The sequence below is a fragment of the Branchiostoma lanceolatum genome, chromosome 6 (genome assembly GCF_035083965.1).
Source record: "Branchiostoma lanceolatum isolate klBraLanc5 chromosome 6, klBraLanc5.hap2, whole genome shotgun sequence".
NCBI lineage: Eukaryota > Metazoa > Chordata > Leptocardii > Amphioxiformes > Branchiostomatidae > Branchiostoma > Branchiostoma lanceolatum.
In genome coordinates, this window is record NC_089727.1 from 259,562 (window position 1) to 282,379 (window position 22,818).

At 44.9% G+C, this 22,818-nt stretch overlaps 2 protein-coding genes across 3 annotated transcripts; one reads left to right on the top strand and one right to left on the bottom strand.

The window, feature by feature from the left end:
- Window positions 1-5,942: 5,942 nt before the first annotated feature.
- On the top strand, window positions 5,943-18,179 carry LOC136436042 (UPF0389 protein GA21628-like). 2 transcript variants are annotated; one of them, XM_066429735.1, is made up of 4 exons: window positions 5,943-6,307; window positions 12,977-13,079; window positions 16,062-16,158; window positions 16,648-16,761. In XM_066429735.1, exons 1-4 carry the CDS (start codon window positions 6,169-6,171, stop codon window positions 16,720-16,722), a joined length of 414 nt encoding a protein of 137 aa, XP_066285832.1. In that variant the 5' UTR covers window positions 5,943-6,168; the 3' UTR covers window positions 16,723-16,761. The 2 variants fall into 2 exon arrangements, with proteins under 2 accessions (XP_066285832.1, XP_066285830.1); XM_066429733.1 differs by having other exon boundaries at window positions 5,955-6,307; window positions 16,685-18,179.
- Window positions 18,180-20,356: 2,177 nt separating this feature from the next.
- Window positions 20,357-22,403, bottom strand: LOC136437473 (chondroadherin-like). The gene has a single exon (XM_066432092.1). The coding sequence runs from the start codon at window positions 22,208-22,210 to the stop codon at window positions 20,540-20,542; it is 1,671 nt and encodes a 556-aa protein (XP_066288189.1). The 5' UTR covers window positions 22,211-22,403; the 3' UTR covers window positions 20,357-20,539.
- Window positions 22,404-22,818: the final 415 nt, after the last annotated feature.

The window sequence follows — 22,818 nt, forward strand, 5'->3', positions numbered from 1 at the left end:
CATCAATTATGCAAATGAGGTCTGTATCAGCATAATTTGATTCAACTATGTACACCTTCACATAACTTCCAAATGCCACAACTATGAAATTGCCATCATTTACCTGTATGGAATTAATGTAGTTACTCATTAATCATGCAAATTAGGCCTACAATTGCATATTTTCTATCTATCAACATCCCTCTCTTCCTCAGTTACAAATGTCACATATGTGAATAGTCATATCATGGTACACAGCAAATCACATATGACGTAAACTTCTGTCTATCTAGCAACGCCGCCTATGCTTTTAGAACGGAAGCGCAGTGCATAATGCTTTAAGGCAACATTGTGTCTGTGCTTTGGATCATTTGAAGATGGCTACATCATATCAGGCTCTGAATGGACATCCGTGCTCTGTGACGCCTGTTTGTTGTTGGCCCTTCCCCATCGAGGGGAATAAATGGATGAACTATTAATTTGTTGAAAAAATACATCACATTTAGGTGTGACTTACAGCAATAGAATCAGGAACCGAGACTATATCAGAGTATAGAACGTTATTGATGGTTAATCACACCAGAGATCAAACCTAACAACGTGCACGTGCATTGACGAACAGTAATTACAATTTGATGAATTACAATTAGAGCGGAAACACAATTCAAGATCTAGTACATCAGCACAGCAAGATGTAAAGATATTTAAAGCTGATTTAACAGACAGATTACAGACACCAACAAACGATATCAGTTAGCTTCAGCAGTTGAACCAACCCTGTTTACCACCGAGCCCCGCCCCTTAAACTCACTCACTGTGTCAGTAGACTATGGATACTTTAGACAGGCATAATTACTACAGAAGTCAACAAACATTTCCTGAGACTACGGCCTGATCCTCGCGTTCGGAACGCGTGGAATTGCATGGAGACCCATGTTTGCGTTCTGGTACCGGTGTTCACGTGATGGGGACATAACTACCACAACCCAAGGCCGTGTGAGCGCAGTGGCCAGGATTCCCGGGTTCGAACGGTTATTCCCGTCCTCCAATAATAAAAACATATGATATGTTTTTATTATTGGAGGATTTATGAAACCGTTCACCACATCGCACTGTTGTTGTCCCGACCGAACCGTAATCCACACAAGCACTGCGGATTGCTCGTCATCATATCAAGTTCTGGACAGTGACCCCAATCAGGGCTTTCCTCACGTATAGAATTTGATGTATTTTATTTTCCTATATTTTCAGAAGACTGGAACATGATAGAACAAGTCAAGGCCGTCTGGAGGCAATCACCGAGGTCAATGACCTCGACCCTGACTCGTCACGTGCGCGTCATCAGCCAGCCAGCAGTCATCAATCTTCCCAGGGTGCTCTACGGTGATGCGGCGTGAAGCAAACATTCCAAAACAAACTCTACACAAAGTTATTTTCTTGGTTCTCTGATTTGTCAAACGAAGAAACTTTAGCGAAAGGTCAAGATCAAAACATATGGCGATAGGAAAAAAACTTGAACCAGACTTATAATATTCACTCTCTGTGAAACTGTGTGAAGCAATGCGCATATGATATGTTGATCTTCTAGTTAGGCAAAAACAATATAATGTTTAGGATCAAGAACCGAAAAATAAAATTAGCGCAGTCTTCGTCAATATTTTCAACATGAGTTATAACACCCCGAACCTCGATCCCGGCAATGTAAACCCGGAGTTTTCAGCCACACTACGTACAAACTCAGACGTTTGTTTAATTTCATTTTTGCCCCGTTCTCGGATCAGAGTTCGACTGGGGAATGCCAGGTCCGGACAAAAACACCCTCCTGCCTTTCCGGCACAAACCTATTGGTTACTGCACGGCCCAGCACAGATCGCTGTAGGCAGATAATTGCACGCCTACAAGTTGGCACGCCGCGCTGCAAGCGGAGAGTCGCTGACAAACATGGAAGATGTAAGACTACCCAAGTCAGACACAACAGCCCCCCTCCCCATGTAGACTCGCATGCACAGGGGTGGGGGTTTCAATGAATGAATGAATGAATGAATGAATGAATGAATGAATGAATGAATGAATGAATGAATGAATGAATGAATGAATGAATGAATGAATGTTTTTGTAACGTTGTAGAATTAAGTATAGGTCATTGAGGAAAAGTCCATATAATTATTATCACTTCACGCTCTCTCCCATAGCTTAGTCAGCCGTCGGGGCAGCATAGCGTCCAGTGACGTTTGTGTATTATATTATATTATATTATATTATATCATATTATATTAAATTATATTATATTATATTATATTATATTATATTATATTATATATCATACTATATTATATTATATTATATAATATTATAATTATTATACATACATTACATATTTACAATTATACTGAATGCTGCTGAGCTGGTAGCACAGGGAACTTTATGTCTTCCTCTGTTACAGTTTTATGGACGGTTATCCAAACCACCATTGCAGATGGGCTTCTTATCGTTTCTTGAGTTCACCTTGGGCCGAGCGGCGGACTCTTAAACCATACGGACCTCCATAAGATGTTTTGAGCTGTGAGGTCTGAGCTAAGGAAGCTTACATCCGCTTGTGGCACATGGCGACAAGTGATATCTGTCGGACGCGGGATTATCGGCTTCGGGCCAGGGGCTGAGTCAGCGCAAACATCATGTGTGGAACGAGTTGTGATGTTTGTCATCTTATCAGGCGAACGGAACGACATCAGAATGGGATGTTTTGATTCCGCTGAGCTCCGAGCCGCACGTAGCCCACGTCAGGCCGCGGTACAGCCGGGCAACAAACGCTCCGCTGTATGCAAATCCGCCGCCCTGGCGCATGCGCAGAAAGGACCAGCGCCCCTGACAGGCCGATGTTTTGACGGGAACGTTCGCCTGTTGTTGTGACGGGACATCCGGGAACTTCTGACGGGAGATCCAATAAGGAGATCGTTCTCGGTCAGACGTGAGGAAAATAACGCACGCATGGATCTGTGTGACGCCGCGGCGTGTCCAGCCTTACCGCGCGGTAGACTGTACTATTGTTGTAATGATGTTTACGTTCTACCGCGTGTGCAATCGTGCCGTGCAGTAGGCAGAACTAGTACTGTAAATACAGATTGTTCGCGGTGGTTTTATGTTCGCGGTTTTCGTGGCGATCTTAATAGCACCGCGAACATTTTTGTGCAATACTGTAGCAGTTTGTAACTATGGCACTGCCGCGAACTTAAAACCACCGCGAACACTCCATGTTCGCCTCAGCGCGAAATAAAAACCACGCGAACTTAAATGCATTTACAGTATTACTATTATAACAGTGTTCTACCACGTGTGCAATATCGTATCTCGGGCGAGTTTCCCAAGGCAAGAAGGTTAATAGTTCACTGGAGCTCCCAGACGCAAATCGAGCAGAAGTCTGGAACCAAACATAACTAATCTTGACATACAGACCAGCAGGCTCGCCAGTTGTTCTGTCATGAAGGGAAGGCTCTGTACTGTACTGGGACCATGTAGTACTGTACATGTAGAGTGTGTTACCTGCCGATGGTGTGAAACTTCTTTACTAATTAGCTGAGACAGCAGATGATACAGGTCAGGAGCTAATTGTGCGCGTCCGACGGGCGCGGCCAAACGGAATTAAGTGCTTTTGAAGTGAACAATCGTCTGCTCGACTGGCGAACAACAATGGGGGACAAGTGACGTCACGCTCCGGTGCCCTCCTAAAGCCCCCGTCACAAATCAAGAATTTAGCTCGGCCGACTTGTCGGCGAGCTCCAAATGGCGATTTTCGGGCGAAGTACGACCGACGTCCTGTCGATTCTACGGGCTTCGGCGAATTTTCGGAGCTCGGCCGACGTTCGCGTGTCACTGGAAGCTGCGCTTAAATTCAGCGAGGCCTCGGCGACGATTTTCGAACTCGCGCAGCTCGTCAACAGTTTGCCCGTAGCTCGCCCGAGCAACGCCCCGCGCTCGGCCAATATTCGGGCGGGCATCCGAGGATTTTAGACCCGATTTTTGGTCGGTCGGAGGTCGCCCGAACTCTTCGGCCTCGTGCGAGCCTCGCACGGGCCTTGATCAATAATCGGACGACCGTCGTCAGTGTTACGGCCGACTCATGAAAAGTAAGGCGTGCTTCGGGCGAGCGTTGTGCAGGTGTTGATAGGAGCTTGGACGGGCCTCGGCCGAACTCCTTCTTGTTTATAGATAAAAGGAAACGACAGTTTGGTTTATAACATAAGATGATAAATGATATTGTAATATTAACTAATACTAATATCAACTTGTCGAAGAATGCTGCCAAACTTTTGTAATGAAAGACAATTCAATGCAAAGTTAAATTTTCATTCAAAAAGAAATATTATAAATAAAATGTTGACACAGAAGACAATGCTTCTTGTTTCTTTTTAGGTATTGGTTTGGATGCTTCAATTTGTTTATTAATGATTTGGGGCTTGACTTTTGAGGTTTGCCTTCACTTCCTGAGTGTTTTCTCCACAAATGACTAGTTGAAAGTCCACTGAGTCATTATAGATCTATGTTTGTCTGCCGAGGCACGCCCAGGCGTCGGCAGGGCGTCGATAGGCTTATCAACGGTCGGTCGAAGCTCGGACGGCGTTCGCCCGAGCCTCGGTCGATTTCCGTTTGCTGAAAATGTTTGGATCGGGGTTAAACGACTGATCTGTTGACTTTGTGGCTCCTGCACTTGTATTTTGATTGGTCTATAACAAAATTCCTCTTTATGTGGTTATTTTCAGTGTGCCCACCTACTTCACTCGTGACCTACAGATTTGCCACAACTCAGAAAGTAAAGTTGGTCTAAATTTGAGATTGTTACCAGGCCATTTGATTCTGACTTCGTCCGTGTCCAAGAGATGGTACCGTCTTATGAGGGATTTATGATTATTAGTGTTCGACGGACGTCGCCCGAGCCCCGTTCCATTTGTGACGGGGCAGGTTTTCAGTGAAAAATACGGTCGACGCTCGGGCGAATTTGAAATTCGGCGAGCTTCCGGCGATCTACAAAATCGGCCGATGCTCGAATGAATTGTGACGCCGGCTTAAGGAACACCTGGTCGTGTGGTCTACGTGCTCAAGACAATGTCTCCGATTCTTAAATGTCACTTGTGACGTCTTGAACATTAATCAAGACGGACAATAAGACTTCTTTGTATGACGAGAAATGATGCCGGACACACAATTGGACAATTTAAAGAGCATGCTACCTGAACATCTCATGTGCAACAGGTTTCAAGAGACTCGATACCACGAGTCGATTTGTTTTTAGATTTCACAGCTCTCAATAATATGTAGATACCTTAAGGACTGTTTAGTTGTTAAATCAGATACTTAACCGGCGATTAGCCCTACCTGATTGTATCAAGATACATCAATCAGAGATCCATGTATTGTTTAGTATGTAGAATTTCAAGATTTATTTCGCATCTTTTATTACTTGGTCTGTAGTAGAGCGAGCGAAAGTCACTGTACATTTTCGTTGCGTCTGTAAAGTCTCTTGATTATGTAATACTGTAAATGCATTTAAGTTCGCGTGGTTTTTATTTCGTGCTAAGGCGAAAATGGAGTGTTTGCGGTGGTGTTAAGTTTGTGGCAGCGCTATAGTCACATACTGCTACAGTATTGGACAAAAATGTTTGTGGTGGTTTTAAGTTCGCGGTGAAACGGTCGCCGCGAAAACCGCGAACATAAAATCACCGCGAACATTTCTGCATTTACAGTACCCCACCCAAAACCACCTTGCAGTGGAGCCACGTCTGACGACTCGTGCATTCCCGTCACGTCCGCGGCCGCAGGTTTGTTGTCAGCCTGTCTCCGCGGCTGTGATTGGCCGCAGGTTTGTTGTCAGCCTGTCTCCGCGGCTGTGATTGGCCGCAGGTTTGTTGTCAGCCTGTCTCCGCGGCTGTGATTGGCGGGCCGCTCCCGTGTGCCAAGCCGCGGGGCCGAGACCTTGGCGGGGTTAGAGGGGGGTCTCACATTACGCTGCTGGTCCCAGAAACCAGTGGGAGGTCCGTGTGAGCCGCACGTACTGAACCCCTGCCCCTCCCCTCAACAACAGCTCTGAACTCTGCCGAGGGAGGCGCTTCGCGAGGGTTTAAATAGCAGCGCAGTGCAGGCGAGTGCAGAACAGTCTAACACGTTAAGCAGCAGGCCTGTATTACCAGAAGCACCATGATGGCAGCCAGGCTACCGACCACAGTGACCGCCAGGGGGTCGTTCCGCGCGCTCGGGTGTCTGTCCCGGCCCACCAAGCCGCCAGCGCCCGCCGCCGCCGTCAAGTGCGCCCGGGCCTACAGCGAAGGGGAAAAAAGTGAGTCTTTTTATCTGTCTGGGGAAATGTCTGGTTTTCAGACATGCATCTAGGAACATGCCACACGCTCAACATTACCCGTAGAAATTACTGACACATAAGGTGTAGGTTTTGAGTTGCACTAGACGAAAATTCTTTGCTGCAAATATAATTACATTCTTAGGACCCAACGTTACCGCCAAAGATAACCCTGGCTTGAGTTCAAAGTTTTTCTCCGTTTGACGTGGATTTTCGACCGAAATGTTGGCGTCCGGTTCTTTTCTTTGTGCGTGATGTTTGTCCGTCCGAACCAAAACATTCATATATTCATATATCGGAGTTTCCCCGTCGGCCCGAGGGATGTTTACTGTGCAGCGTTAGAAGCGGGGGGGGGGGGGGGGGAGCATGCGGGCACCCATTCGCACCGTGTCACTCTTCCTGATTAAACAGATCGGTCGCAGCTTCCTTCATATCGCACCTTGTTCTTGTGCGGTGGTTCCTCTTTATGATTTACAGCCACCAGCTGATCTGGCAACAAAACCTGGGCCGTCAGACTGCACATTTCGGCCTAGTTCCGATGGACGTACAAATAACCATACCGTAGTCACTAGTACATTTCCACTGATGTCACATTATACCTGGTACTTCCTACACTTTACACAGTTTGCACGTATGCATAATATAGACAGTCATTGCAATGGGTGCACATTTCGGGTCGGGTTGTGTTGGACGCAGTCGCCTTGTTTGTTTATTTGTGTGTGTGTGCTTTTTTTTTCTTTTATAATCATTATTCAACAAAAATAAGAAGACGAAGACAAAGTTGTGAAACTTATATCTAACGATGCCACTTGACATAAATATGAATATTTACAAACATGATTCCGATGTAATTATAGCTAACGTGTGGGTAACGCTGACCGCTGCGCCCTGACGTGCACGTTTACTGCGACGGGTAATTATCGCCGCGCTGAACTTGACTTTTGTAGCAGCCGATAATAGACCATTACAGCATCGGATATGGGCATAACAATATCAGATATAGCGCGTATGGATGGCATAACAATATCGCATTCTTCCATTTAATTGAGACTGTCTGGCGCGCAGTTCCTGCCGTGATTTCGTTCTACTGCTACAGGACGCAACATAACTGAGCCGGGCAATCCTGGGAAGAAATGACATAAAAATAAAATAAATAAATAAATAAATAAATAGATAAATAACTTTGATGGAAATCGCAGTGTTGCCACTGAATTTAAACCACACTAATTTAAAACGTATGAACACAGATTTTTAACATTCATAAAAAATAGATTTGAAGTGATCGCGTAAATGAATGAAACATAGGTTATGACTGAATAAAGCAACACGCATTCTTGCTTGTTTGTTAGTAACTGCTGATGTGCGGGAGACGTTTATGGAATAAGAAGTGGTTCGATCTGCGGAGAAGACCAGAATTTACGAGCGACGCGCGAAATTTCCTACAATGTTAACATGAAGGCTGGTCGCGTTTCTGGCAACGAGCCATAATAACAATCAGTCGGTAGTGGCGTTTACATTCTCATTATGATCAAAAATTCATGGTAGAAAAGAAATTTATGTCAGGCAGTTCAGGTGAAGCCTAGATTTATGAACGACGCGCCACATTTTCTGATCATAAACATCGCACTCAAGCGACTGTTTTGGCGGTGAGCCAGGATAATTCAGTCGATATTGGCGTTCGTATTCTCATCACGGTTAGGTTTATATCCGTCCCGAAATTGGGTTTGCGTCTGATTTCTGTCCGCTATATTCGCGCAGGGCTCCGCGCTAACTCTGCCATGCTGCCTACGTGCCCGCCAGACATCGCGCAATGGCGACCTAGGGACCAGCTGGCGCAAAGCGGAAATTTTGAACTCTAAACCAAAATAACGTTCTGTATGAGAAATTACTCGCCCTCTGACCCTCAGACCCCTCCGTCAGTCGTGCCGCCGTTCTGAGTGAGCCGAGAATAAATCCCTCAGCATCCCGGCATGTCGGCAGACAGTCCCGAACCATGGGAGACGGGGAGAATGTGGAAATGGGGGAGAAGTTGAACATTGGGCCAGATCACACCGGGGGGCGACAGGGTGGTTCTGCTGATACACAGATGACCTTGGCCAATGACACCCCCCCCCCTCATTTGGGGCAATTCCATAATACCACCACCCCCACCTGGATCTAGGGCAACAGCACCGTGACCACCACCAGGTAGATTGCTCAGTAACAAATTAGCTCATTCCGTCTAGGCAGACAGATGCGTGGCAAAATGAAATGAAGTTGAAATCGGGTGACCAAAAATCACACCAGAAGTCGGCAAGATTTCAACTCTTCAATCGTCACCTGGGACAATCCCCCCCCCCCCCTAAATACCACAGACTGCTGTCATCAGCTAGTTTGTTCCACAACACAAAAGCTCAATGTCTTTCTGCATTAGGCGGCAGCTTGGAGTGTGTTTGTGCTTATAGCGTGCAGACTTGTCAGTTCTAGTTAGCCTCGAAGGTTCCTCTCCGCGAAACCCGCGAAGGTCTTCTCTAGCCTGGATATCAGGCCTGAGTTAGCCGTGCTTACAGCGCGAAGACCTGTCAGTTCTAGTTAGCGGTGAAGCTTCATGTCCGCCCAAAGCGCGAATGTCTTCTCTAGATCTAGCCTGGATATCAGGCCTGAGTTAGCCGTGCTTACAGCGCGAAGAGCTGTCAGTTCTAGTTAGCCGCGAAGGTTTCTGTCCGGCCAACGCGCGAATGTCTTCTCTAGATCTAGCCTGGATATCAGGCCTGAGTTAGCCGTGCTTACAGCGTGAAGACCTGTCAGTTCTAGTTAGCCGTGAAGGTTTCTGTCCGCCCAAGCCGCGATGGAGATTGCATATCATGTTTAGATTCTAATATTACCGTAAAACTTCCAACTGATTATCACCATGAACAGCACTAGCTTTGAGGCAACCCTCCGCCGCAGCGTCCGGCTTTGTTGCACAGACGTTACGTGCAGATCACGTCTGACCGCAGCAAAACAACATCGATTTTCTCAATGACCTCATGTAACCTCACGGTGGGCTTGCGCCACATAATCCAGGGAGATGTAGAAACGATTGGCGCGAGAAGCCGAGCCGTGTGTAAATACCCACGCTACAGGGTTGGCGGATGTGCCATGGGCAAAATAAGCATATATCCGGTACACAATAGGAAAGTCTGTTGTACTGTAGAGACCCTGTCACAATACTGACAAAACAATAAGAAGGCAAACGCCTAAAAATCAGGGTAGTGAGAAAGTCGGTATCCCCTATTATAGCCCCGTATGCATCTTCGAATACTTGATAAATGCCCTTTTTTTGTCTCTGGATGAAACACACATTCTCAGGTTTTGATTTCACGTGTGTTGACAAAAATAGAAAGTCTGCCACCCAAAACCTCCACTTAAGAAAACTAAAACCACAATTGCTACTTTGTTATGAAAAACTCATCGGGTGGATGTGTATGCAGCACCAGCAAGACATGCATTCGCCGATAAATTTATGTATTAAAGCTTCCAAATACATCCTGAAGAATTTTTAAACACCTTGAGACTATAGCTAGACCTTTGCCACACACCCATTCATCATGTTGGGTGTGACGTCACACAAACCCACCAAACCACACAATAGCCACACAGTACCGGTGGGTAGATAAGACGGGTCAACAGGAGAAAGTTTCTCGGTGTTGTCGTCTTAAATTTCCTGACAGCACTGTTCACCGTCTGTCGAGCGAGACGGATTTATTGACGCTGGCGGCATTGACCCACATAACCGGCACGCCTGGCTGGCAATGGCAATGGCTCGAGGTACCTGTCGACTCACGTTCGGTATTAGAACAGCACGGCTGCTGCCAGTAACAGCTCAATTAAGGCACGACAACGGTACGACTACAGCACAATAACGACACAACTACAGCACAATAACGACACAATAATGGCACAGTTACCGCACAATAACGGCACAACTACAGCACAATAACAACACAATAACGGCACGACTACAGCGCAATAACGACACAATAAAGGCACAACTACCGCACAATAACGACACAACAACGGCGCTAAAACGGATCGATAACGTTCCGCAATTATCGCAAAACTAACGCTGCTAATAATGACACAGTACTTAACAGAGTTCCAGCTACTGCATACCTTCAATGGGATCCACCGGAGGGGAAGCACCATTAGACTGTGTGTGATGTAAGATTACAAACAATGTCAGGCTGGTAGACTAAGTTATTGCTTAGAAGCACGGTTCCTGCTTCCAACTCACGAATAAGAATAATGTGGCGACTTTAGCTCAGGTACTTCTACATTGCAAGCGTCGACAAGCGAGAAACATGACTAGTCTGTGCTGTGTTAGATTACAAAGGGGCTGTACAAACATGATTATACAGTAGAAGTTACTAGTACCGTGTGTACCGTGTGCGCTTTGTTAGATTACAGACAGAATACAAACTAATCAACTCCGTCCGGTTCGGTAAGGAGATTAGCGTGAGGAGTTGTAGCGTCAACAATGGAGTAGTTTAAGGTCTTTAGAAGACATGGGGGTCTGCATGGGGGGAGAAGAGCAGGCACGTCTGAGGCCTGCATGGGAGGTTTCAGAATACTGTAGTCTGGTCTTGTTCCCAGCAGCCCAGTGTGGTAGGAACGAATTTGCGCATGCGCGTGTGCCCAGCCACGTTCTGTACCACGTTCTGTACCACGTTCTGTACCACGTTCTGTACCACGTTCTGTACCACGTTCTGTACCACGTTCTGTACCACGTTCTGTACCATGTTCTGTACCACGTTCTGTACCACGTTCTGTACCACGTTCTGTACCACGTTCTGTACCACGTTCTGTACCACGTTCTGGCACACATCTAACCCATCAGAGGAAGCACAGACTAATCAGTCCCTGCTCCTACATCTCACATATCCCAGCCACACTCCCGCGAGTTCAAGTTGTCGCGTCAGCAGCCGAGAAAGGACGTAAAACATCAGTTCTGTGGTCGGCTACAGCTCGATTTCACCTAAAGCTCTGCTCTGGAGCAGTTCCACTAAGTGATTCCGCATGCCGCGACTTTGGCGGCAACTCGCGGGAGAAACTCTGTCAGGCCAAGTTGAAATATTCAAGTTCAAGTTGTGGCGTCAGCAACCAAGAAAGGACATAAACCACCGGTTCTGTGGTGCATGTAGGGTACCGCTCGGGTTGCGCGGAAGCTCTGACTACTGGCATCGCTCCACTAAACGATTCCACACGCTGGGAGTTTGCGACAACTCGGGAGAGACACTGTTGGGCAAAGTTGAGGCCGAGCTGAAATATTTATCGTCTGTGTGAATGTTGACCCTGAGCAGACATGTGTGGCGCAGATTTACTGCAGGCTTCCGTCCGTGTTGTTCAAAGTGGGACCGAGAGAAAACCGAGACTCGCAGAGTTCACGACACTTCACGTTTACGAGCTAATCCTTCCTGAAGGAATTTGTAATAAATCATCTTTCCCACATGGGCTAAATGCAGTAGATATACTATTAAATCAAAGACTGGAGGTGAAATATCATTACCCGTAGTGCTGATAAGGCCATAGACAAAGCAGTTAAGCATAGAAATTCATGCTACCGTTAGTTCTATCGTATGCATACATGTACCTACCTACAAAGTCCCTGGACCTGTACATTGCATTGTATGCATTTTATCATTCGAACTATCGTTTACAAAACAGCTAAACGTACAATTATACATGTCGCGCAACATGTCTCCTTGCTTATAAAGCCCTGCTTCCACTAAATGTATCTACTATAGATCTAGTAAAGGAAGTCCGCAGTACCCAGCAGTGCTAAAACATGTAGGTCAGCTGCGTGTACTTTACGAGCTGGAGTTCATCTCGGGTCAGGTTCATCTGTTTTCCGCGCGCCTGTCAGCTATATTTGACGCGCGCTCTCCGCGGGACGCCCGTACATGAACTCAGCTGGTATGGGTCAACTTTGATGTGTATTTCTGCATGGACCGTTTTACACACATGTTTACATAACCATTACATATACTATTTACGTTACCATTGAACATGGACATCCACAAAGAGAGTTTGCAGTTACCGTATGACGCACATATTTACACAACCATTACATATCACATTTACACAACCGCTACACGTGGACATTCACACTCACAATTTGCAGTTGACGCACATATTTACACATCCATTTCATATCATATTTACACAACCACTACATATGGACATTCACACTCACAATTTGCATTGACCGTTTGATGCACATATTTACATAACCATTACATATCGTATTTACACAACCACTACACATGGACATTCACACTCACATTTTGCATATTTGTTGCTAAATAAGATATATTACATAACAGCAAAAGGAGAACGACATAAAACACTTTGCGTCGCATTGACATACAGTTTGCATAAACGTTTAAAGGTTTTCTTGTTTACTTCATTTTCTCTCTGAAAGACGATACCTGCGGCCTTGATTTGATTTTAATTCCTGTATGTTGACGGAACTTTCTGTGCGTTGACTCTGCTGATTGAACGTGGTTGCTCTTAGGTGCTTTTATATTGTTGTACTACATGTAAAAGACCGCAGGAAGAATAGATAGCAGAAATGTCAAGCTATCCAAATAAAGTCCCATCAAGACTAAACTCTATGTGTGTTGCCCACAGACCCAGCTAACATCGCCGGCTACCATCCGGGGAAAGTCGACAAGTTCGCTCTCCGGGCGACAAGAAAGGTCAAGAAGGGAGAGCAGTATCCGGAGGAAGTCAGGTGAGAGTCCTACATGCCTGAGAACACACGTAGTTCAGTAGGAGGTTCACTTTTATCTTATGAAATATGAAGGAAGTTTAATGCAAGATTTATGAACTGTGGGACAGGCGTTTTGTTCAGGGGCGCAGGTGGTAGGAACCTATCGTTTGGCGATCCGGTCAGCAGACATGGCGCTGTAATGAGCCTCGGGCACACAGTGTTGACTGGCGGTCTGCTCTCATACTCTGATGAGACACAACGGCTTTGCTTTATCCAGTAGTTAAAGAATAGATAAATAATGAAAATACAACAATGTCAAGCTGGGTGGTGCGCTTATTCAGTAGACAGAGATGAGAGGAAAAAGCGTCCGTGATTCTGAGCGATTGTCAATGAGTTACTCGTAGATACACTGCTGCATTCCGAAACGTGTGCAAGATAGAATCGGATTCTCAAATACGTGTATACGATATTAATTCGCTGCCTTCTGAAGGATGATCCCCTGAGCCACCCACAGACATGCTGCTTAGCCATGCAGAGGATTTCAGCACATAATCCGCCTTTATTGCCAGTAGGTTTGTGGGTTAGAGACGTCATGTGCTCGGTATGAAGTTATGACCACCAAATCAAACATCAGAGACCCTCTGTGTCACCCGATATGGGCTAGGTTGGATGATTGACGGATCGGGTTGGGTGATTGACAGGTTCTCGGCCATGAGCGTGCGTCAGGCACGCGGGGTCACGTGGGGTCAGGTGGCATGACGCCAAAAATGACAGCCATGTTCAAAAGTAGATCACCAAATTGCACACGAATTCCGGCGATTTAGAAATTTGGCCCCAAATATAGTTTTTGAACAAACGTAGCTCGAACAACGGGAAGCCACGGTTTGTAAGACCTGCCCGTCAAATAATATATCTGATATCAAGCATATCTTCTTTCCACACATTCGCTGAGTAACACCCAGCCCGACAGGAAGCTGACCCAGGGTTAGATATATGGTCCCGACTGTGCGCGGATATAGTTGTTGGACAAAATCGCGGCTCACGACAGCTGAGTACAGTTGATTTATAAGACGCGTGGATCAAACAATAGACAACATTATAATTGAATATCAAGCATATCTTGTATCCTCATATTCGCTGAGTAACTCCCGACGTGGAAGGAACTTTGGCAAATAGTCGTTGCACACACGCAGCTCTAACAGCGGGGAGTATGTAGTTTATTTGCCAATACGTCTATCATATAACACTGATGGAGGAGGATGCCAAGCACGAATTGATGATGTACATTCTGTGCAGAACCGACCGAGTCGATTCAGGACGGTTCCAAAACCACCATGGGGGGGGGGGGGGGGGGCACGGTACGTGGTGTGTCTGGTAATCAGTCGGGTCACCTTGGGCGACCTTGGAGATCGGTGATTTGTTCGGCATCTGGAAACGTCCCAAGAAGGAGACCGAACTGCCGTCAAACCTGCACCGAAAAACCGGGCTGGTTATTTTTCCGACACGGATGTTTATCTGACGTCGTTCCTTTGTTGTTTGATTGCCTAAAACATTGTGGCATTTCCATCATCATCATCATATGGCACTTCCATGCTTTGTGATATCCATTAATTGTTACGATAATGTGAAGAATCGGATGTCAGCATCCAACTGATCTCAGACCTGAAGGTGCTTCTGTGTGTGTTTGTGTATGAAGCGGCCAATCATGGCCTTCTTTATCCCCAGGCATAGAAGAATCTTAATCCCTACCACGCGTCACGGCACTGACTGAACAATGTCAGTTTTCCCCCATAGCCTACAAGAGGGTCTGCATGCCCTTTTTCGCTAAGCGTTACGAGTGATTCTAATTCACCGTTAATCGTTACCGGCCTCCCTGAATTTGCCGTTAAGCGTTATCGGTATATTAATCGTGAAGCGTTATTGGTCGTTTCAATTCCTGGTGAAGCGTTATTTGTCGTTGCCAGGACCCCCCCCCCCCATGCAGACCCTCTCACAAAGTGAGCCAGAAACAGGTCTCCACCTTGACCTTCGTGCTAATTTATTCCCCCCACGTTCCATTTCCCCATTCCGGGGTTCACTGACATCGACTTTGACAGTGAAAAATGAATAGCGCAGAGCCTTGCCGCAATGTCGATAGGGACGGACCGGTGTTGGTCGGGGGGAGGGGCAAGGAAACGGCATGTGGGATTTCGCTTTTCTCTGAACCGTTTTGTACAAATTGCTTCATAACCAGCGTTTACTTATATCTGTTGTAATATCCTAAGGTCTGTCTTATCCATGCATGCATTGCCCAACTACCCTGGGCGCTATATCACCTGAGAGCGTGGTGTACACTACGTACCCGCTAAGAACGTCCACGGACCGTCCCCTGGATGATGCAATACCCATGATGCAATACCCAAACCCCATACCGTGTCGGTATTCTCACGCCAGTTTTGCCAGACGCCCTGGGAACACAATGGAATCGTCCCCCAATTATTATGCAATAAGTTAATTTGTCGTTAACAGTTCTCAGTTCTCCAGAATTCACCGTTAAGTGCCGTCAGCCCTTTCAAATTAACCGTTAAATGTTCCCCAGATTTCCCCATGCAGACCCTCTTGTATGGCTGAACTTGAAGAATTAGTCTAGAGAGATGCCCAACGGCCTCTTGCGATTCAATACCAAACTGCAACGTACAGAGCCGCCAGTGTTTTGCCCCAAGCGCACGAAACAGGCAACAGGACGGTGATTGTTTCCATCCTGTCGAAGGGAAACATCAATATTTATTGTATCAATACTGCATTATAACCTTTGCCAAGAAGGTTATGATTTCGGTAGCATTTGGATGTTTATATTTTTGTAGTTTAGCAGCAAAACCCAAGAAGCTATGAATGGATTTTCATGAAACTTGCTATGTAGTTAGGTCTTGACTTTTCAAAGAAATGATCAGATTCTTGGCCCCCTGGCGGCTTTCCTTGTTGAGATTTTCGCTAACCTTTCCCGCCTTCCGTTTACCGCTGCAGTTATGACACGATGACGGCGGCACGTGACAAGTTGAGAGTGATGGTGGTCACGGGACTGACGGTCGCTGCGGTGCTTGGGTCGGTCTGGTTCATTAAGGTAAACAAACAAACAAACAAGTAAACAAGACAGGAAACAAACACTAACACATTGCCGATTTATACGCATGCGTTGTTTTGTATCAGTGGGGTTCAAGCGCCAATCTATACTGAGCAGTCTAACTGGTCCGGATCTTTTTGCATTTTGGTTAGTGCGTTGGGTTCGTGAGTAGGCGGCCCGGGTTCGGAGGCAGGAGACGCCCTACTCGCCGGCTACTTAGTCGTTCCCATGCCGGGAATCGAACCCGGGACATGTTGGTGAAAGCCACAAACCCTACGCACTAATTACAAGGCTAAAAGGTCCGGATCAGTTAGACTAATCAATAATGGCGCTTGAACCCCACTGTTACAGTTCTATCAGGTGTGTGGGAAACGAGAAGGGGAAGACAGCAGCAAATCTTTCACAAAACAGATAAAAACAATGTGAAATCTCAAATCGCACTTAAGCTCTCTTCCCCTTCTAATGTCTCCACACCACTATCCCCGTTAGGAGATCTTCTGGTACCCATGTCCCTGTGTCTATGCAGAAAGGAAAGGCGGAGCGGGATCACGGGGACACACTTAGCAAGCGCAACCTGGCGCGCAAGGAGCAGTGGGACGCAGAGAAGAAGGCCGCGGACGCCGAGACGCCGGCGGCCGGCAAATAGAGTCTTCTGCTTCCGGCAAACTATAGAGTACACACGGGGTGGTGGCGAGAGTTGGAGGTATCGCGAGAGTCGCCGAGACTTGGGGTACACTGAAAAGGAGGCTCGATGTGGCTATGGTGGTTTCACCTCTTACTCTCGGACCCCTGGCGGATTTTTACAGGGCATTTTTGTTTGGCAGAATCGACTAAAAATTGAAATGCTCAAAATTTTGATGTAATGCTGGAGGTCATAGGTAAAAGTTAACATCACCATGGCTACAAGGTCAGGTTATATTTGGTTGGTTGATTTCGGTTGGTATTTTCAAGGATAACATCCTTGGCATGTGGGTGACAGCGGAGATGGAGACCTTGTAGTTACTGTTAGTACTATTCACACATGCGTAGTTCCATCCCGTAGTGAGTGTTCGTGTAGTGTAGATATACAGAGAGAGATGTAGGATAAACAGGTGCATCGCTCAACATTACGATATTCAGAACACATTTTAGCCTTTTACAGTTGTCGTAACACAATGCAGAACTAGCAAAACCAGCAAAAAGTTGAACGTCCAATGTACAGACTGAGCTATATATAGAATTCCCACGTCATCAACACAATGCAGAACTAGCAAACTAACGAAAAGTTGAACGTCCAATGTACACATAGAGTTCCCACGGCATCAACCACATGTATACAGAGAATTCTTACGTCAGCAACCCAATGTACACTTGGGATTCCCCCGATAGCAGCCATTGTACAGTGGAGTTATTGGTGTCTGAAACACCCGGATGTTAATTTGATACTCTAGAGGATGCAGCTGCCTGGTGTTCGCGCCGGTGATTCAGTTCTTAGTCGTTCAGTTTCAACTTTATTGTAAAACAAACCAGCAGACGTACAGTGCAAAACTTTTACACCTGATGTGTGTCAATTTTTACAGAAACTATTTCTGTCTATAGGAATACTTTACATCGTAGTCGTCAGGACATCATATGTTACCCGTTGTCATCGTGGCATCATGTTATCTATAACTGTGGCCTATGGACATCGTGTATTAAATGTAACTGTGGCCTATAGGTAGTCATATGTTACACGTAACTGTGGCCTATATGGTGTCAACATGTATATACCATATGCTGCTGACCGTCTATGCTGAGCCTGTTGTGACGTACGAAGCGGAGTGCCTTTTGCGGGAGTCGAGGGGTAGAGATGATATCAGTTTGCTGGGAACAGAGGTGGACAGGGTATACTGTTAGGTGATAGATTTATGTCAAATTTCGGTACGAAATGAAATGTTTTCATGTGTCCGTCAATGTTTTAATTAAGGCTGTGGCTAAGATACATTATTGATATTTCCTTTTGCCAAATACATTTGCAAGGAATAAAATTCTTTTGCACTCAACTTTCATATATCCTGTCCCTTTCCTCCCGTTTGTTTTAAGGAATTATTTTCAAACGACGATCATGTATTTCGGACTGGACTAAAGGAATGTTAGATAACAACGTTTAGTAATACGTATTTATAAGTAACAAATATACAATATGCTGTTGTGTCTGTTGTGTGAGTGCGTGCAAATGTGTTTTTGTGTGCGTGTGCGCGTGGTCCTTTGGAAAGTGTTTCCTGCAGTCATTTGTCACATCGGGTGGTTCAGGGGAGGATAACACTGCCCCAGAACTCGTAGACCGAGTTTTCGAATCCCGTCTGTTATGGCTCAAACGGCTTGCACATTACTGGAAAGGGTTACATACATTCGCAGGAGACTTGGTCCCCTGTTCGAGGAGAATCAAGCCTCCAGCGCAGCATATATATGGGTAAAGATCCGAACGCACTTGGGTTGAATAAAAGAATAATTGGCCATCTCTAGTGTGAGTGGATCTAAGTCCGGTCTTAAGCAGCTAATATCAATACAAAACTGAGAAAGTTTATTGGTTAAACAGCTTGGACTCTTTGTCGATTCATATCAGGAGGGTGGACGTAAATTAAACCAGATTCCAGGCACCAATTTTCACATGTTACCTTTTTTTCATCCTTTTCATTAATGCATTCATTGTTATTGTAGTCAGCCTTTTCTGTACAAAATTTTCAATAGATTTCTCATCAGCTATGCATTTGTAGTAAAAAAAAAAACTACGGCAAACCAAAAACGAACACTTATTTTGTTGACCATGATACACAGTTTCTACTGATTGTAGCCAGTAATGAAAGTAAACATCGAATTTTCCAACTACTTGATACTTCAGCCATTAATGGTGGACATAGATAGTCCTTACCAGGCTCCTTAGGCTGCAGTAACAAGGGTAGGAATAGGCTAGATAAATCAAATGATGTTAATAGAGTTGCAACATGAGCTCCTATGGAGAGCTAACTCCATGATCTTCTGGCATATTATCCAATATTTGGCCAAATTTAATCGTTCTTCCATCAAGCTATGGAGTCTGGTAGCGACAAGTAAGTAGAGACTTAACTGGCCTTCCTGGATTCCATATTATATACATATATTTAAAAAAATCAAAAGGTAATCTTATTACTACAGCATACACGTTCTGAAATTACATATTAGTACAACAACGATACAAGGAGAGAAAAACACTGCTCTTTCTTCTGTCGATAGAAGCCTAATTCAGTTCCGAGCGATTCCGCAGTGCTTAGAGTATGTCACTCAAACAATAAACCAGTGTGGCTTTATGCTACGGTCCCATTTCCAACCCGAGGCCCGGCCGGGCAGATTGTGGGAAGGAAAAATGATATAAAAGACAACAAAAGACACAAAACGTAAACAAATTACTCCCAACCATATATTGTACATTTTTGGTTCTCGCAAAGAGCCCGACCGGGCCCCGGATTGGAAATGGGACACCACTAGCCTTCCTGGATTCCTTATAGATAGAGATACAAAGTATCAGAATGAAGATAAACAATATAAACGATATTAACAATAATGACAATAGTATGTAGTCTCAGTACTAAGGCACACAAGTTCTTTATTTATATTTAGAACAATAACACTACAAACCTGAAGAAAATTTCTACTGTTACTTCTGTCTCTAAAATTGATTCATTTTACCTTAGTGTGTGGGGACTGGACCTAAGGCTGTTCAGTCTGCGCTAGCGCTGTTCTTAAATGCTTTTAGATTCATACTGTGGCCTATACAGTCGTTACATCTAGAGGCAGCCTGTTTTGATGGCCTTTGTTATGAGTCTGTCGTCTAAAATTAAAATCTAGAATCCTAGATAGTTCTGTGGCTATGATCGAAGGAGACAAGTAGACCACATCTCGCACTTAGAGTGTGAAGAGGGACTCTCGCAATGGTCTTTATATCATATCCATCTACGAATGTATGACCTCACATTATAGTGTACTGTACCGTAATGTTACTGATTTGCCACTGCAGTCACCTTCATTAAATCTAAAAAAAACAAAACAAATCAGTACGAGTAGAGTGCCAAAAAAGTGTGCCTGTCATAAAAGAAAGTAGGAAACCAGCTACATTGTAATCGATATTACATTTAAAAGATCATAGTAAAATCAGGTTCATCAGAATAACACAATGCAACTGTAAAACCCTTATTTTCTAGTGTGTATTCGAACCCTTTGAAAGGACAATAATTTGCATACAGTCTTGGGTCTACTACTGACAGGATATGGTATGCACAATTAATGTTTAACCAGAAAAAACGAAATCTCCTACAGTTTCGTGGATTTTGTGGGAATGCCATGTAAATCCATGGCGATGATTGCAAACCTTTGAAATGACTTAACTCTAAAAATTGCCTTTCAGAGTTTTGGGTTGTACCATTATGTAGCCATTATCATCAGTGGGTAAATGTGTGGCCTCTGATGGAGGTTGGTAATGGGCATTAACTGGCTGCTCGCAATGGCTGTTTGCAGGCATCTCATACAGGACTTCTTCTGGCCTCATGTACATAGCACCATCTGGCTCCACATACACACAATCATTGTCATCATGATGGGGAGGGGCATCATCAGGAAGTGCTTTTCTGGGTGGGGCAATGAACTTCTTTTTAGGTTTCCCTGAAGCTGTACCTTTAGGCTTGGTGGGGCCTGATGGTGTGTCTGCACCTACATAGTAATGAGCCTGAGGGACAGCTTTCCCTTTAATGTGTGGTGGGTGTTTGTTATTCACAAATTGAGTGGAAGCCAGAGACTGGCCCTGCCCCGTCTGATCATGACTACCACTATTTTCATTAGATGCCATGTTGCTTAAACCAATAACATTCAGGCCTGCAGGAGGATTATTGGTCCTAACCTTACAGCAAATTGTGATAATAATGCTACAAATAAGGACTGTGCCAGCTATTGAACCACATACAGATCCAATGAAAACAGGCAACGTTAGGTGGAACTTGGACGTCGATTCATGGGAACTGCTGCTTTCTGGTTTGTGTGAAGTTGGTGCAGGGGGAGATGTGTTGCCTGGAGGGCTGACTGATGAGTCACAAGTCAGTTCTTCAGGATTAACATCTTCAAGCATCATTCCCTGGAATTTGGCGGGTTGGGCACAGATTATCTGGCTTTTGAATGAAGGGAATTCTGTCGTACTAAGCCGGATGGGAACCATCCTACAGTCACAATGCCAGGGGTTCCTGCCAAGTCTTATGGTACTAAGTTTAGATGGCAGCAAACCATAAGCTGATGGGGAAATTGCGGACAGCTGGTTGGACTGAAGGTCAAACGTTTGGAGCTGGGGTAGATTTGTAAGTGCACCAGCCTGAATCTGTGACATCTGATTGTAGGACAGGTACAACAATTGTAATTGGGGTAAATTTGCAAATGTACCTGCCCGAATCTCCGTTATCTGGTTATTGGACAGATACAACTCTTTTAGCTGGGGAAGATTTGCAAATGCACCCACCTTAATCTCTGTTATCTGATTGTAGGACAGGTACAGCAATTGTAATTCGGGTAGATTTGCAAATGTACCAGCCTGAATCTTCCTTATCTGGTTATTGGATAGCCACAACTCTTGTAGCCAGCGTAGATTTGCAAATGCACCAGACTGCATCTCCGTTATCTGGTTATTCGACAGATGCAACTCTTGAATCTGGGGTAGATTTGCAAATGTACCTGCTTGAATCTTTTTTATCTGGTTGTAGTACAGATACAACTCTTTTAGCTGGGGTAGATTTACAAATGTACCCGCCTGAATCTCCGTTATCTGGTTGTACTGCAGGTACAACGTTTGTAGCTGGGAGAGATCTACAATTGTACCAGGCTGAATACTGGTTATTTGGTTAGATCTTAGATCTAGCAGGACGGTGGATGTTAGGAGGTTCGGAGGGATGCTGGTGAGGTTCAGGTTGGAGCAGTCGCAGCGTGATGACGGTACGCAGCTGCAGCCAGCTTCCGGCATGCTGGGCTCCTTCATGATGATGAGAAGGAAAATCAGCAGGTGTCGTAGCTTTCTTTCCATGCTGTCTGGTCACCTGAACAAAACAATTAGGAGGCTGCCATTCTGGAGTATATGATAAATCCAAATGTGAATATTTCTTTAAAATTAGTAAGAATGATTCTTCGCCTCCCGATGCAGTTGTGTTTGTAGAGGATATTTGTTTCAGTGAACGCACTTTTGTCCCATCTTGTATGACAGATCTTTTGTTGAATACAATGTGATTTTTGGAAAGACAAAAACCTAAGCACATACTTAATTTCATTGCAATCCATCTCCAGTTTATTGAGCCTAGCTACTAAAGCACAAACTACGTCATACCGCTGCAAATGTTACCAAAAATACAAGCTCCTTGGTGATGGTTATAAATGGAATAATAATGAACGTTTTACAACCGATGTATGGAAATCATTATCATACATTTAACATGTCAAAAGGTACTACGTAGTAAAAATCATTATAATTTTATACTTATACAACTAACATCAAAAACTAAAATGTTAACAAACTACGCAAATAAAAGTAGTCTTACACTATAATCAGAGAGCTAGCGTACCAAAAAGACAGTGATTTCGGCAAAACCTATCCCGAACAAAATGAACCCTTAATAGCACAACAAAAAGCAAAATTAA